General features: G+C 39.9%; 1 protein-coding gene across 3 annotated transcripts in view; it reads left to right on the forward strand.

The window, feature by feature from the left end:
* TRIP4 (thyroid hormone receptor interactor 4) overlaps nt 1–18,101 on the forward strand; it is a 66,591-nt gene that overhangs the window by 3,076 nt on the left and 45,414 nt on the right. For 2 of the 3 annotated variants that reach the window (XM_036304414.1, XM_036304432.1), the window contains exons 2-5: nt 1,711–1,880; nt 2,873–3,006; nt 10,265–10,477; nt 12,793–12,871. In XM_036304414.1, the coding sequence (XP_036160307.1) occupies nt 1,711–1,880; nt 2,873–3,006; nt 10,265–10,477; nt 12,793–12,871 (596 nt within the window). Of the gene's footprint in view, nt 1–385; nt 439–1,710; nt 1,881–2,872; nt 3,007–10,264; nt 10,478–12,792; nt 12,872–18,101 lie in introns of those variants that run through there. The other variant, XM_036304425.1, reaches the window with a different exon arrangement.

The following is an 18,101-nucleotide window of genomic DNA, read 5'->3' on the forward strand; positions in this document are numbered from 1 at the left end:
AAAAATATATTTTATTGATTTTTTACAGAGAGAAAAGGAGAGGGATAGAGAGCTAGAAACATCGATGAGAGAGAAACATCAGTCAGCTGCCTCCTGCACACCTCATACTGGAGATGTGCCCACAACCAAGGTACATGCCCTTGGCCGGAATCGAACCTGGGACCTTTCAGTCGGCAGGCCGACACTCTAGCCACTGAGCCAAACCAGTTAGGGCTGCATGATGTTTTAAATTTAAAGAAAATAGCATTATTATTTTTTTGTATGTCCCATATTAGGTATCTGAATTAGTTTCTTCAGATCTGATAATGCTTCCATGGTCCATTATCTTAATTTATAAGTAATTTTTTTCACTTCTCTGATGATGTGCATATTCACTGTAGAAACTAAAAAAAAAAAAAAAATGTTTAAGGAAGAAACTAAAATTACCACAACCCAGAGGTAACCATAATTTCTCTTTTAGTGTTTTTATCTATGCATGTTGTAATATATTTTCAAATTGTAGGGGGAAAAAGAAAATAAAATATAAACTAAAACTCTTTTTAATCGTACCACTCAGTGATAATCATTTTGGTGTATAACTTTCTACACTTTTTCTACAAAAAGTGTATACGTATACACATTTCTTTTGTAGCAATTTAGATCATATGCTAAATATACAGTCTAACTATTATTTTACTTACCGTTGTATGAGAGCATTTCCTCAGGTTAACAATAATTATTCAAAAATTTCACTTTTAACGGTTGCATATTACATTTTGTAGAGTCTAAAAACTTGAGTTCATTTTACCCTTCTCCATGAATGGATGTTTTCAGTAGTTTCTACTTTTTTCACCGGTTTAAATAATGATGCAGTTAACTTTTTTGCAGAAAATGTTCTGTCTCTATTTCATATAGAGTCCTACAAAGGGAATTACTGGATTATTTTAAGGCATTTTAAATATACTAACTAGTTGATTTCTAGAATAGTTGTACTGACTTGTACTCCCATCTCACTTTTTAAGAACTCTTTGTAAAATTTCCTTAAATACACACATACCTTAGAGATACTGAGGGTTTGGTTCCAGACCACTGTAATAAAGCAAGTCATAATCTCTTTTTGCTGATAGAGGGTCTTACCTTCAGTTAGTATACACCCAATACCTGTGAAGCACAATAAATGAGGTATACATGTAGATTTGCTTATTCTGATGTGATGCCAATCTTGATTTACAATTTTTAAGAATGTTAAATCACTAACTGGTTTGAATTTATAATTTCATTTTTTAGTGAAAATGAAGAGAAATTTTAGGTTTTGCAACATAGAGATTAGGTAATTTGTATTGTTCCTAGGAAAATATAATGATTGCAGATATATAGTTATAGAAAATATTCTGCCTATTGTATTTTATTTATTTTTCTAACTGTGTTTTAATACAAATAAAAAAATAGTATTCCTGTGTTAAGGGTATTATCCCCACAAGCCTATCTTCAATACACTGATTTGGTTTTAGAAATACAAGAAGATTGTGAAGATTAGAATACGAACTGCTTGAGGTCAGGGTCTTTGTCCTAATCAAATTGATATTCCTAGCATCTAGAGTAGAACTTCACTCAAAGTAAACACTCTAATGGATTAATTAATGGTTTTTACTACCTTGATCTCTATTATGATTATTGAAAACCATAGTTAAGTTAGCCTTGTTTCAACAACTTTTATTTTTACTTCCTGAGGTATGTTTTGTCAATTGAGAGTCCTGAAGAGATACGAGAATATGTTACTGACCTCCTTCAGGGAAATGAGGGCAAAAAAGGTCAATTCATAGAAGAGCTTATAAACAAATGGCAAAAGAATGAGCAGGAGTTGATTTCTGATGCTCTGCAGCCGTCCTTCAAAAAAGATGGTAAGTTAATGTAATTAAATAAAGATTGAAATATTGGTAAATGGGTTGGCTTACAGGAATTGGTATTTTTTTGTCACTCTGTATTTCCTCACAGCCAACTTAAGCAGAATCATATGTATACATAGTTTTAATCCAGTTCTTCTCAATTTGTGATGAATATTGTTCTAGTTCACATTTTTTCAACATAGAAAATATCACAGAAATACTGTTTGCAGATATAAATGTGGCTTCAGAATAATTTGAAAGATTTATACATGGTTTAAAGGAACACTTTCCAGTTACGTGCATACCTGGTGAAGGTAAATGGTGACCAATTTTAGTATAAATAGCATTTATTTATTTATGTTTTTTAAATATATTCTATTGACCTTTTACAGAGAGGAAGGGAGAGGGATAGAGAGTTAGAAACATCAATCAGCTGCCTCCCGCACACCTCCCCACTGGGGATGTGCCCGCAACCCAGGCACATGCCCTTGACCGGAACCGAACCCTGGACCCCCCAGTCCGCAGGCCGACGCTCCACCCATTGAGCCAAACCAGCTTCGGCAGTATAAATAGCATTTAGAAGTAACTCTTTAAACACAGCATGAGCACCAACCTAAATAATCTAAGTCATTATTATTATGCAATCTAAAATATCGGATTTTAATTTAACTTCTTAATTCCAGCCAGTAGTCTTTATTTATCATTGACTATACTTTAGAAAGTGATGGTTTAAATTTAATTCTTGTTTGAAAGGAAAATAAAATTTAAAAACCCGCCTGACTTCATATCTTGACTTTAAATATTAAGCATCATTCTGGCCAGGTTGCTTAGTTAGAGCTTCGTCTCCACATGCCAAGGTTGTGGGTTCCCTGATCGGGGTACATATAAGAATGAACCAAGGAATGTATAAATAAGTGGAACAACAAATTGATGTTTCTCTCTCCCCCGCCCCCCTCAATCCGGTCCCTTTCTCTCTACCCCTCTCTATATTTTTTTCTTCTTTAAAGAAATTTTAGATGGGCAGAAATCAGGAGACCAGCTAAAGAGAAGTAGGCGGAAAGGGAGAAACAGACAGGAAGTTCCTGCATTTGCTGAACCTGACACAACCATAGAGGTCAAAACACCTTTTGATTTGGCCAAGGTAAGTGCTTATAAAATGAAATTTTTTCTGGCTATATGGAGAAGAGGAATGACTGTATAAAGTGTACACATTGGTCTAGAATGGCAATTTTTGAACAAATGCATGAATTTTATGAAGAGAAAGTGATAATTACTTTCTATATGGTAGTATTTTTGGCTGCCTGATTAAATAAGTATTATAAGGACATCTTAAAGATTATATACATACACACACACACACACACACACATATACATACATATATATATATATTTAATGTAAAAGATTTAATGAAGTGCACCAGGCCTTCAATTTCAACATTTTTTTAATGGGTTTATACTAAAAGAATATACAATTTTAGCTGTTATTGGCAGTGTTCTTCTTTGGGCCATCTACTACCAACACTATCCTCATCAGCATTTAATGTTAGAGGTTTTTTGTATTCTCTCTTGGCAATCAAAATAGCCCTGTGGCCGAAACCGGTTTGGCTCAATGGATAGAGCGTCGGCCTGCGGACTGAGAGGTCCCGGGTTCGATTCCGGTCAAGGGCATGTACCTGGGTTGCGGGCACATCCCCAGTGGGGGATGTGCAAGAGGCAGCTGATCGATGTTTCTCTCTCATCGATGTTTCTAACTCTCTCTATCTCTCTCCCTTCCTCTCTGTGAAAAATCAATAAAATATATTTAAAAAAAAAAAAAATAGCCCTGTGATCAGAAAAATTTATAAGACAATTTGACCAGCTAAATTTCCCAACATAAGGGAAAAGTTAATTATGCTGAAATGGAAAAGTAGTGATCAGAAAATTCTGAGTGTGATGATTATGCAAAACATGGCAAATTGTTTACAAAATGATGTTAAGTTAAAGGGAAAAAAATAGAGATTTAAGCCTTTTAACGGTCAGAATAAAATGAGTAAAGACCACAAGCAAAAAAAAAAAAACAACCAACACAAATGACCAATAAACATAAAAAGATGTCTAACTTACTAGTAATTAAGACCAGTTCATCACCCTAATTGCTCGTGACTTTTGCTAATTGCTTAAGACCAGTTTTAGCATTGAAAGTCCTATCTTCTGGGATTCCCCTAAGTCCGGGGCAAACCAGGATGGTTGGTTACTGTACTCATAATCAAATAAATACACATTAAATCCCTTGAGATACTGCCTATCAAATTGTCAAATATTTTAAAACTAGAATATTTATGATGATGATGATGAAGTATTAAAACAGGAATCTCCTGTACATTGCTGATGGCAATATAAACTGGATTAAGATTTGGGGACGAGCCCTAGCTGGTTTGGCTCAGTGGATAGAGCATTGGCCTGCTGACTGAAGGGTCCCAGGTTCAAGTCTGGCTAAGGGCACATGCCCAGGTTGCGGGCTTGATCTCCAGTGGGGGGCATGCAGGAGGCAGCCGATCAATGATTCTCTTTCTCCCTCTACCTTCCTTTCTGAAATCAATAAAGATATATTTAAAAAAAAAAAAGATTTGAGGACAATTTGGCAGCATATATACATCAAGAACCATGGAAAATGTTCATGTACTTTTGACTTATTAATGTAACTTAAGAAAGTAGAAGTACATGCTAAAAATTTATGTTCTATACAATTTTATTTATAACTAGAGGCCTGGTGCATGAAAATTCATGCATGGTGGGGGGGATCCTCTCAGCCTGGCCTGCCCCCTCTCACAGTCTGGGAGCCCTCAGGGGATTTCGTACTGACAGCTTAGGCCTGCTCCCCAGGGGAAGCGGGCCTAAACTGCCATCTGGCCTCCCTCTGCAGGAGGCGACCTCCCCCATTACCCCCTCACTGCTGCTCCCTCTGGCCTTCCTCTGCGGGAGGCGACAGGGTGATCAGGGCAAGGCAACGCTCCCATCACGCCGCTGCGGCTGTCACTGCCGGCTGCCATGGCTGCCTGAGCCTCAGCCCTCACAGCCACAATGGCTGCCTGAGCCTTGGTCTGGCCCTCACAGCAGCAGTCACCATCCATGACTTTGTCCGGAAGGACGTCGGAAGATGTCCAGTCTAATTAGCATATTACCCTTTTTTAGTTTAGATATTGAAAATTTGAACTGACCTGATTGTTTAGTCATAAAAGAAGGATTAAATAAATTAGCCTATGTTTCTCAGTGGTTAGAGCATTGGCCAGAGAACCAAAGGGCCTCAGGTTCCATGCCTAGTCAAGGGCACATACCAGGGTTGCAGGTTCCATCCCCGGCCCTGGTTGGGGGTTTGGGCGCATGCAGGAGGCAATCAATAGATGTGTCTCTCACATTGATGTGTCTTTCTCATATCGATGTTTCTCTCTCTCTCTTTCTCTCTCTCTCCCCCTCTCCCCCTCTCTCCCTCTCTCCCTCCCCCCCCCCTTCCCCTCCACTCTCTAAAAAAATCAATGGAAAAAATATCCTCCATTTCCCCCTGCTCCTGTCCCTCTCCCTTCCTCTCTCTGTAAAAATAATAAAAACATATATATTTTTAAAAAGACACTTGTTTACGGTATGAGAGCTGAAATAAGAAGGCAGACCATTGCCCTGCTTGATCTTAGCTGGAAATATGTGCATTTGGTGACTCAAATTTATTGCCACTCTGTGCATGTCCATGAATGATTGATTGATTTGGGGGTTATAAATAAATTCTTGCAAGTAGGCAAATTCACAGATATGGAAGCACCAGTATTAAACTGTACCTACAAATGGATCTGAGGTAAATATATCTTCAACTTTCACAGGCATTCATTTGGTTATTTTTGTTGCATGTTTGCTGTATGTCAAGAACTGATTTAGGTGTTGGAAATATAGCAATAAGCAAGACACATTCAGCTTTCTTGCTCTACTAGAGTGTACATTTTAGTGGTTTAGAGAAAAAGTGGAAAAGACAGTCAAAGAAAACTTTTTAAGTAACTATAAATTGTGAAGACTACCTTGAAAAATGAAAAGAACAGTACAATAGGCAGTAATTGGTAAGACGGACATTTAGATAAAGCCTCTCTGAAGAACTGAAATTATAGCTAAGACTGAACTTGAAGTGTTGGCCCTCTCAGGAGCATGCTTGTGTCTTTCCCATTCCTCTTTACTTCCCCCTAAGCACATTACCTTTCCCTTTCCCTCTTCTAAGCTCCAAAAGTCCTTCTTTTGCTTCTGTAGCTTGTTTCCTGAGCCTACAAAGCCCAGCTGGCTCACTTCTACTATCTCTGTAACTTTCTAAATAAACTTTCTCTTATAATTTGAAAAAAAAAACACACCCGAATCTGAACACGAAAAGGAACCAGACGTAAAGAGATGGACTAGGAACAGTGCAGATAGAGGAATTAACAACTATAAAGGGGAGATGGAGAAAAGTGTTCTAGGAAGTATCTGAAGCCCTATGTGCCTGGTCATACTGAGCAGGAAAAGAATGACATGTAGATGAAGTTGGAGAGCACCTGGAAGCCATATGTAAGGCTTTATAGGTAATTAGAGGCCTGGTGCATGAAAATCCATGCACTGGAGGGGGGGTCCTCAGCCCTGCCCCTCTCACAGTCCGGGAGCCCTCAGGGACAGGAGGCGACCGGTGATCAGGGGAAGGTGACGCTACCATCACCTCTACTGCTGCCACTGCCAGCCGCACAAGCCTTGGCCGGCCCTGGTTACCCTGGGCGGCTGGGCAGCTGACATCCGAGGCTTGCCTGTGCCTCGGGCCTGCCCTGGGTAGCTGGGGGGCTGAGGGGACGGGGGGGAGGGGGGGGACTCCGGAGGCAGGCGCACGGCAAGGCTGGGCCCATATGGGCCCATCCCTGGCAGGGCTGCTGGGCACTGCCATCTTTGAGGGCGTGACAGTCAATTAGCATATTCCCTCCTTATTGGCTGTGGGCGCCACCATCTTTGTGATGGTGTGATGGTCAATTAGCATATTTCCTCTTTATTAGATAGGATTAGAAAGTAGCTTGGATTTTATTCTAAGCACAATGGGAAACCAATAATGATTTTAAGCAGTGGAATGATGTGCTATGAATATTCTTGCATGCCCTGTTTTCCTATTCTCTATTTCTCTTTCTCCTTCTTGAGAAATACTTGCTTCCATTATATACAAGACGTCATCAAAGCCCAACTCTCAGTCCCTCAAATACCTTATTTTAATGTAACTGTATAATAAAATAAAAATGTCTGCTTAGAGACTGTAAAATGTTTTTATTGATTTTAGAGAGAGGAAGGGGGGGAGAGAGAGAGAGAGAGAGAGAGAGAAAGAAATATCAATTACTGGAGGCTAATTCCATAGGGTCATAATAAATGTGAGAAGTCCTCAAAAGGCTGAATGGACTCTTTCAGCAGGGCTGAAAATCTCCATGTTATTACCTGCTGCTGGAACAGCCAGACAGCAATTCCCCCAACCTGATGGTCCTTTATTCTTTAGCAGACCTTACCTTTGATATGTATATCTGCTTTGCTAGAGGGCAAAATGTGTGAATAAAAAGCCCTGGGTCAGGAGATTTGAGAAGCTTAGTCACTAGAACTAAGTTTCCATCTGGCACACCAAAATGCCTTCCAAATTCATATTTTTTCTCTAGTCTCTTCATTCACTTACACACAGCCCTTCTCGAAATTTCTGAAGTCTTGTAGATGCGGAAAAGACCCCAGCAATCAATAATGAGAGAGAATCATCAATCAGCTGCCTACGGCAGACCCCCCTACTGGGGATCCAGCCTGCAATCTGGGCATATGCCCTGGCCTGGAATTGAACCATGACCTCCTGGTTCATGGGTTGCTGCTCAACCACTGAGCTACACAGGCTGGGCTCTGCTTAGAGATTTTAATCTTCTCTCCATCTCTATCCCTGAGAGCCAAAGATATAATTGACTAGTTTGAAAATATGCAGCCTACTAGATTTGATAAAATCTTTAGCACTTGTCTTACATTTTAATTTTTACCTAAGTTGACTTATTTGATATTGTCTTTATATCTCAACTTTTGGCTTTGGACACTGGGGCATTTCAGATCTCTTTATACTTACTTAAGAATTGTTCTCTTTTAGTATTTTCCTAACTGCTAGACTTCTGAGATTTTTCCACTGTGAAACTTCAGTCTCTGGAAATGATTGAGGAACTCTCAATTTAAAGGGAAATAAGACCACAATATGGGAGAGGCATCTATACACTTCACATGTTGAATTGCTAATGCCCAATGTGATGATATTAGGGTGTGGGGCCTTTGGGAAGTTCTTATGTCATGAGAGTGGAACTCTCATGAATGGGATTAGTGCTCTTCTAAAAGAGACCCGAAGGACTTCCCTAGCCCCTTTCACCATGTGAGGACACAGTGATCTACATGTCATTTCTGGAAGAAGGCCCTCACCCAACCATGCTGACACCCTGATTTTGGACTCTCAGCATCCAGAAATGTTTGAAATAAATTTCTGTTGTTTATAAGCTACCTAATCTATGGTATTTTGTTATAACAGCTTGAATGGAGTGAGACAGAGGCTGATAACTACACTTCTCTCTTTAAACTTTTTATTTTATAACACACATGCAGAACTGAACAGATGAATTTTCACAAACTGACCCATACTTGTATAGACAGAAACAAAACATTTCCATTCCTCTAGAAGACCCCCAGTGTTCCTCAAAATGACAACCCTCACAAGGGAAACTCCTTCTTAACTTCCAACATCAGAGAATGTTGGAAGAGAGTGTGTTGCCTGCTTATGAACTTTGTATAAATGGAGCTAAATAATATGTACTCTTTTGTTTTTGGCTTATTTCAATTAACACACTTTATAAGAATTACCCATATTGTTTTGTATAGCTATACTTTTCATTCTCATTGCTACATAGGATCCCACTAAGTGAATACATCTATCTACTGTTGAACATTTGGGTAGTTTCCAATCCCAGTGCTGCAGTGAACATTCTTTTGCCTGTCTTTTAGTGAACATATTTACACATTTCTGTTGAGTATATATCCAAGAGTTGAATTGCTGGGTCACAGGATATGCATATGTTCAGCTTCAATTTATACTCCAGCAGTGTATGAGAGCTCTAATTGTTCTGTATTCTTGCCAACACTCTGTATTTTCTGTCTTTTTCAATTTAGCCATTCTGGTTGGTATGTAGTTGTATGTATTGTGGTTTTATTTAGCATTATCTTGATGATTAATGAAGTTAAGCACCTTTCCATGTGATTGTTGGCCAATTTGGATATTGTCTTTTATTACATTCCTATTTAGGTCTTTTGCCCATCTTTCTTTTGTGTTATTTGTCTTTTTCTTATTGAGTCTATTTTTTATATTTTTTATTTATTGATTTTAGAGAGAGGGAGGGAGAGAGAGGGATATAAACATCAATTTGTTGTTTCACTTGTATATGCATTCATTGGTTGATTCTTTTATGTGTCCTGGCCCAGGATTGAACCCACAATCTTGGTTTATGGGTACAATGCTCTAACTAACTGAACTACCAGCCAGGGCCTTATTCAGTCTATTTCTTAAAAAATAGTTTTACTGATTTCAGAGAGGAAGGGAGAGGGAGAGAGAGATAGAAACATCAATGATGAGAATCATTGATCAGCCATCTCCCACACGCCCCCCACTGGGGATTGAGCCCGCAACCAAGGTACATGCCCTTGACTGGAATTGAACCCGGGTCCCTTCAGTCCGCAGGCCGATGCCCTATCCACTGAGCCAAACTGGCTAGGGCTATTCAGTCTATTTTTATTGATTCTTATTTTAGTCATATTTCCAAATCTGTGAATATCATCTGCTTTTAGAAGCATTTTTATTTCTTATGATCTTCAATTTAGCTATGCTTAAATATGTCACATAATCAGTTTTTACTGCTACATCTACCTCCCACCAACTGTAATAGAAGGCTGAAAAGGTAAGGGATATTAGTGACTTTTTCTAGAGCATAATCTTTCCGTAGACCTGTGGTCAGCAAACTGCGGCTCGCGAGCCACATGCAGCTCTTTGGCCCCTTGAATGTGGCTCTTCCTAAGCCTTAGGAGTACCCTAATTAAGTTAATAACAATGTACCTACCTATATAATTGAAGTTTAAAAAATTTGGCTCTCAAAGGAAATTTCAATCGTTGTACTGTTGATATTTGGCTCTGTTGACTAATGAGTTTGCCGACCACTGCCCTAGACCCTTGATTATAATTAATTTGTATTTCTCCCATTCCCTTCCTTCTTTCCTGGCTTCTCAGTAGTGAGTAAGCTGTTATTGAACAGAACTGAAGTTCTCTCTCCTTGACTGTTTTCATTGTCATTCATTTTTTGATGTTATTTCTAATTTTTGTACAATTAGGCACAAGAGAACAACAATTCCTTAAAGAAGAAGACAAAGTTTGTCAGTTTATACACAAAAGAGGGACAAGACAAGCTTGCAGTCCTGATCCCAGGTCGCCACCCTTGTGATTGCCTGGGCCAGAAGCACAAGCTGATCAATAACTGTTTGATCTGCGGGCGTATAGTCTGTGAACAAGAAGGTTCTGGCCCTTGCTTATTCTGTGGTACTCTGGTAATTGTTTCTTTTCTATTTTATTTTACTACTGTGTTTTGGTTTAATAAATAGGGACATTCACATCCCTAGTACTCTCTTTTTCATAGAAATTTCTTCCCTGTGATGTCCAGTAAACTGTAGTAGCAGGAATTTTTTAACAACGTTTTATCCTAGTAACAAGGCCTATTAGTGAAAAGAGTTTTGAGGATATTGTTAAAAGACCGAAGTCTTGTGTCAGATTAACTTCAAGAAAACTTTAGGGCCTAAAATGTAAAAAATGTTTGTCAAAGTTTTCAGATGTGGTTCACATCCCCAAGAAACAGAACCATTGTGACACAATCTTTGGGTCATTAAAGGTTTTGTTTCCAGGACAACTCCTCTTTATAGCTCTGTATTGTCTGAGAGAATGATCCCAAGAGTGTAGCAGTTATGACTCTCTTACAAACACCCTAATGAGTTGTCTAAAAACCTTAACTATGTCAGCCCTGACCATTGTGACTCGGGTGGAGCATCTCCCCATGCACCGACAGATTGCTAGTTTGATTCCCAGTCAGGGCACACACCTGGGTTGTGGGTTTGATCCAGGTGTGGGGGGGCTTGCGTGTGTGTTTAGGGGTGGGTGGGTAGTTGATCAATATTTCTCTCATAAATCTGTTTCCTTCTCTCCACGCCCCCACCATCTCTTTCTCTCTCCTTCTCCCTCCCTCCCCTCCTCTTACTTCTCTTTTCTCCGAAATCAGTAGAACATAACCTTGGGTGAGAATTTAAAAAAAGCCAAAAAAAATAAAGCTTATTTTGCCAGTTGAGCTGGCTGGCCGAAGCAATGACATATGGTGTTGTTGAAGGCACCTATTTTATACTAGAGGCCCAGTGCATGAAATTCATGCACGGGTAGGGTCCCTAGCACTAGCTGGCCATCAGGGCCAATCTAGGCCTTCCTTCGTTCCGCGCCGCCCCCTGGTGGTCAGCACACATCATAGCCAGCAGTCGAACTCCCAGTCAGCCGAACTCCCAAGGGGACAATTTGCATATTAGCCTTTTATTATATAGGATTGCTTTGTTTTACCTTCTTTGAATTCCTTTGTTCAGAGCCCTTAAGTTTTCGGTATACTCAGAGAACAAACTGACAGAAAATTGATGACCTGATAAATGTAATGTCTACCATCAGAAATGTTCAGAAAATGGCAAAAAATATCTTCCCATATGAAGCTTTCTCTAGAGAAACAACCTATAGATGCTGGCAGAAACTCTGTGTGCCACCACGGCAATTACTAGGAAGTACAGCATTTTCTGTTAGATCCCTTGGAGATACAACAGTTCAAGAAACAGAGTAATGTAAAACAGATTGGCCTTGAAGCCATGTAGCTTTATAAGCTTAGTATGAAATTGTTTTTAAGTAACCCCTTCTTTGCCTCCCTTTTTAAAATTTCAGTGATGTTATAATAACAAAACTTTTTTTTTTGCTTAATATATTCATTATTTTATAATGTTCAAAGGCAAAGAAGTAATATATGTATATACATATATACATATATACATACATATATATGTGTGTATATATATATATATATAGTATAAAAGCTAGGCTAGATTTCACTGGTGATTTTGTAATTTACTTTTTTCTTTGCTTCTTTCTAATAAGATATCTGCTTATAATTTCTCCTGTAAGACTTGGATTTCATGACTAGAGCTGGAAAGCTTTTTTAAAAAGAAAGTATTGGCCCTGACCGTTTTGGCTCAGTGGATAGAGCGTTGGCCTGCAGACTGAAGGGTCCCAGGTTCGATTCCGGTCAAGGGCATGTGCCTTGGTTGCGGGCACATTTGGGGGGTGTGCAGGAGGCAGGTGATCGATCTTTCTCTCTCATCGATGTTTCTGACTCTCTATCCCTCTCCCTTCCTCTCTGTAAAAAAATCAATAAAATATATAAAAAAAAAATAAATAAAAAAATAAAAAGTAAGTATTGAATATTTTTTCCAATATTCTTGATGGCAAATCTTTCTCCTTTGAAAATAGGTTTTATATACGTGTGTGTGTGTGTGTGTGTGTGTGTGTGTGTGTGTGTGTATTTTTTTAAAATTATCAAACCATTTAGGGTCACTTGCAGTGAGATCAGTTTTTTGTATGGTTCATGAAAGAAGGGAGCTATAGAAAGAGTAGGGCAAAACTCATTTGAATATATATTTTTTGGTATGTTTGTCAGAATAAAAAAGCACCAACAGTCTCATTTTTTTTTTTATTGCCATAGCTAATGTGTAATTTAAGTTACTTTGTAGGTATATCAAGCAAACAACATAAATAACTATGGGATCATGTGACTTTTATTACTATATAGGTATGTACTCGTGAAGAACAGGATATTTTACAGCGTGACTCAAACAAGAGCCAGAAATTGCTCAAGAAGCTAATGTCAGGTAGGCAGTAATCTTTTGATTGGATTACTGTGGTGATGGATATATTTTGTTGTATCTGTATTTATTTCTCTTTCTCATATCCTGGTATGTAAGATGCAGTTTATTCACTCATTTATTCTATAAGCATTTATTTTTTAAAAAATTATTATTAAAACCACATAACATTGAGCAAAAAAACAAATAATAATGGTTTATAACCCGATGAGTAAAATATATCCTGAATTAACTAAATGGGGGAGAAGGGACAGCTCTTTCTCATAGAAGAATTCTAATAAAGTGAGGAGATTTCTAGTCAAGATGGAGGTATAGGTAAATGCAGTACTCACCTCCTCCCACAACCACATTACAACAACTAAATTGCAGAACAGACTCATGACTATTCTGTTACAACCAATTTGTACTTCTTAATCCCTTCACCTTTTTTGCCTAATATCTCAAACCCTCTCCCATCTGGCACCCGTCAAAGTGTGATTAATCACAAAAACAATACGTAATTATATATGTGTTTTCTGATGGTCTTAGGCGATCCCTGTGAAAGGGTTGTTCGACCCCCAGATTGAGAACCACTGCTTTAACACTTCATATAATATTGGTTTGGTGGTGAGAGTATTACAGATGTTCCTTTAGTTTTTTCTTATCTGGGAAGGTCTTCATCTGTCCTTTTGGTTCTAAATGATAGCTTTGCTGGATAAACTAATCTTGGTTGTAGGTTCTTGCTTTTCATCACTTTGAATATTTCTTGCTAACCCCTTATAGCCTAGGGGAGCTCCCTCACTGGTAACAAACTCTTTTTTTCTTTCTGCTTTTAAGATTCTGTCTTTGTTTTGCCTTTTAATTATGCTCTGTCTTGGTGTAGGGCCTCTTTAGACTCAACTTGTTTGGGACTATCTGTGCTTCCTAGACTTGTATATCTATTTTCTTCACCAGGTTAGGGAAGTTTTCTGTCATTTCTTTTTCAAATAGGTTTTCAATATTTTTTTCTCTCTTCTCCTTCTGGCACCCCATGATACGAAGCTTATGCTTGAAGTTGTCCCAGAAGCTCCTTACACTATCCTCATTTCTTCATATTCCTTTTTCTTTAAAAAAATATTTTTATTGATTTCTGAGAGGAAGGGATAGAGAGAGAGAAAAACATCAGTGATGAGAGAGAATCATCGATCGAATGCCTCCTACATGTCCCCCATTCAGGGACCGAGCCTGCAATCTGGGCATGTGCCCCTACTGGGAATCAAACCATGACCTCCTGATTTATAGGTCAATGCTCAACCACTGAGCCAGACCAGCCGGGCTCTTTTTGCTGCTCTGATTATTTTGTGTGTTTTTTCCTTTTTATTTATTTATTAATTAATACGTTAAGCGCCAAGCCTGTTTTGTCTTCCTTCCTGTTTAGCCTGCGATATCAGATTTCACGGATATGCTGGCAACACCAGTGACTGACCGGTCCGATGGAAAGTATAGTGTCAGTCACTGGTGACTGACGTGGCGCTTAACATGTTAATTTATTATTATTTTTTGCATCTTTATTGTTGAGAGTATTACAGATGTTCCTCTTTTTCTCCCCATTGCCCCCCTCCACCTGGTTCCTGCCCCAGGCCTTCACCGTCCTATTGTTTATGTCCATAGGTAATGCATATCTATATATATAAAAGTCTAAGCGATGGACCAACTGTCTGGTAGCTATGATGCACACTGACCATCAGGGGGCAGATGGTCAATGCAAGAGTGGAAACCACAGGCATGGAAACATGGAACAGACTGATGAATCTCAGAGGGAAGGAGGGTAGGGGAAGGGCGGGAAGAGATTAACCAAAGATCTTATATGCATACTAGAGGCCCAGTGCATGGATTCTTGCACTGGTGGGGTCCCTCGGCCTGGCCTGTGGGGATCAGGCCAAAACCAGCAGTCCAACATCCCCCGAGGGGTCCCAGATTGCGAGAGGGCATAGGCCAGGGTGAAGGACCTCACCAGTGCACAAATCTGCTTCTAATATGCATATAAGATCTTTGTTTAATCTCTTCCTGCCCCCTCCCCTCTGAGAATCGTCCATATGTTCCAATTCCATGACTGTGATTCTATTTTATTCACAAGTTAATTCTGTTCATTAGATTTCTTATTCATTTATTTTTAATTTTTAGATTCAGTTGTTGATATGTATTTATTGCCTTTTTATTGTTCATATTTTTTATCTTTTTCTTCCTCTTCCTTTTCTTAGAGAATATCCTTCAACATTTTATGTAATACTGGTTTGGTGGTGATGAACTTCTTAAGCTTCTTCTTGTCTGTGAAGCTCTTTATCTGACCTTCAATTCTAAATGATAGTTTTGCTGGGTAGAATAATCTTGGTTGTAGGTCCTTGTTATTCATCACTTTGAATATTTCTTGCCACTCCCTTCTGGCCAGCATAGTTCCTGTTGAGAAATCAGCTGACAGGCATATGGGTGCTCCCTTGTAGGTAACTAAACTACTTCTCTCTTGCTGCTTTTAAGGTTCTTTGTCTTTAGCCCTTGGAATTTTAATTATGATGTGTCTTGGTGTGGTCCTCTTTGGGTTCCTCTTGTTTGGGACTCTCTGCGCTTCCTGGACTTGTAAGTCTATTTCTTTTAGCAGGTAGGGAAAGTTTTCTGTCATTATTTCTTCAAATAGGTTTTTAGTATCTTGCTCTCTCTCTTCTTCTGGCACCCCCATGATACGAATGTTGGTACATTTGAAATTGTCCCAGAGGCTTCTTACACTATCTTCATATTTTGGGATTATTTTTTCTTTTTTCTCTTCTGGTTGGGTGTTTTTTCCTTCCTCATAGTTCAAATCATTGATTTAGTTCTTAGAACCCTCTACTCTACTGTTACATCCCTGTAGATTATTCTTTATTTCACTCAGTGTATGCTTAATTTCTGACTGGTCCTTTTCCATTTTTTTTGGCATTCTAAGATCCTTAAAAGTCTCACTAAATCCCTTGAAGCTCTCATTAAGATTATTGCGTAACCTTATAACCATGGTTTTCAACTCTATATTCAATAGTTTGCTTTCTTCCATTTCTTTAATTTGTGACATGTTTCTTTGTCTCCACATTTGGCTGCTTCCCTGTGTTTGTTTCTGTGTATTGGGTGGAGCTGCTATGTCTCCTTGAGTTGGTAGAGTGGCCTGGGTAGAGCTGCTATGTCTCCTTGAGTTGGTAGAGTGGCCTGTGTAGTTTGAAAGTGCCTAGGCAAGGCCCAGCTGTAAAGCAAGGCAGGCTGATACTAGTGCAGGTCTTGGGAATTTTGTTGATAGGTGTCCTATAGGGCCCAGTGGCTTAGCCTCCCCACTCACCTAAGTTGAGCACTCTAGGTAAGCCCCTTTATGGGTTGTGTGCACAGTCTTGTTATAGTTGAGACTTGATTGCTATTGGTGTCACTGGGAGGAATTGACTTCCAGGCCAATTGCCTGTGAGGACCAGCTGTGACTACAGTGGGAAAGCTGCTATGCAAGAGACACCCTGATGGAGCAGGACTTGCTTCAGTGGGGTTTTGGTGCTCACTGGGTCTGCCCCTTGAGTGTGTTGCTTATGGATGTGTAGAGTTGTAATCTAGTATGGTCTGATGCTGTCCTCTGGGTGCACTGGCTGTTGGGCCTCCAGGGAGGTGCAAAGTCAGCCACTGCCTGGGGTCACCCAGCAGGAGCTACAGAGAGATCTGCAGATTCCTCCTATTTGTATTGGGTTTGGAAGTGCCCAGGCAAGGCACAAATGTAAAGCAAGGCAGGCTGATGCTAGTGACGGGTCTTGGGCATTTTATTAATAGGTTTGGGGCTCCGTGATCTGGTTGCAGTTTGAGAGATTTTAGCAAAGTCTGAAGCCTGGGCAAGGACAAGCCATTCATATGCAAAAGCTGCTGCACAGGTTGGGTGGGGCTGCAAATTGGATGGGGTGGGGTCTCAGGGAATTACCATGGTGGGACAAACAGAAATGGCTGCCAGTCAGCCCTGCAACTGGGGGGGGGTGTCCCAGCATAAGAACAATGATCCCTGTGAATACCTCCGTCTGGAAGAAAGCTGTCCCTGAGTTCCTGCCCCATTGGCAGATAATTCACTTCCTCCTTGTATGTGCCTGTGTCACCTAGGGCCTTGCCTTGGTGCTGGAGCTCAGAGTAAGCAGGACTTTGTAAGTTCCTTCCTGCACCAGCCCTTTAAGAGGAACAGGTGGGTTTCCATCAGCCTCCGTACCACTGAGCCCCAATCCCTGCTGGTTTTTACAGCACTTAATTATAGGAACTTATTTTCCCAGCTCTGAGAGCCTGGGCTGGGGGTCTGGTGTGGGGCTGGGACTTCTTGCTTCTCACGGAGGGGGGTAGGCTCCACAGAGACAGCCTCCCTCCCAATTAAAAAAGCGTCACACACTGTAACCGGTTTGGCTCAGTGGATAGAGCGTTGGCCTGCGGACTGAAGGGTTCCAGGTTCGATTCCGGTCAAGGGCATGTACCTTGGTTGCGGGCACGTTTCCAGTGGGGAGTGTGCAGGAGGCAGCTGATCGATGTTTCCTTTCATCGATGTTTCTAACTCTCTATCTCTCTCTCTTCCTTTCTGTAAAAAATCAATAAAAGATATTTAAAAAAAAAAAAAAAGCGTAACACATGAGTGCAGGTCAGGCTCATTCCATGCCTCCGGCCCTCCTACCAGTCTCAATGTGACTTCCATTCAGCCAGCTTTCAGGCAGTTCTGGATAATGGTTCTATATTTTAGTTGTGGGAGGCAGTGAGTACAAGTGTTTACCTAGGCTGCCATCTTGGTTCTCTGATTGAGTTTTTTTGCTTCCTTATATTCCAAATTGCTGATTTGATTCTTGGTTTGATCTATTACTGTTGATTCTCTGTAACTTATTCTTTTTTTTTTTTTTTTGAAATATTTTATTGATTTTTTTTACAGAGAGGAAGGGAGAGGGATAGAGAGTTAGAAACATCGATGAGAGAGAAACATCGATCAGCTGCCTCCTGCACACCCCCTACTGGGGATGTGCCCGCAACCCAGGGACATGCCCTTGACTGGAATCGAACCTGGGACCTTTCAGTCCGCAGGCCGACACTCTATCCACTGAGCCACACCGGTTAGGGCCTCTGTAACTTATTCTTAATTTCAGTTATTGTTTCCTTCATTTCAGACAGTTTTTTTTTTATGGTTTCTGTGTTCTTTTTCATGCTGTTGAATTCTCACTAAGTTTCTTGAGCATCCTTATAGCCATTGTTTTGAACTCTGTAT

The sequence above is a fragment of the Myotis myotis genome, unplaced genomic scaffold (genome assembly GCF_014108235.1).
Source record: "Myotis myotis isolate mMyoMyo1 unplaced genomic scaffold, mMyoMyo1.p scaffold_m19_p_1, whole genome shotgun sequence".
Taxonomy (NCBI): Eukaryota; Metazoa; Chordata; class Mammalia; order Chiroptera; family Vespertilionidae; genus Myotis; species Myotis myotis.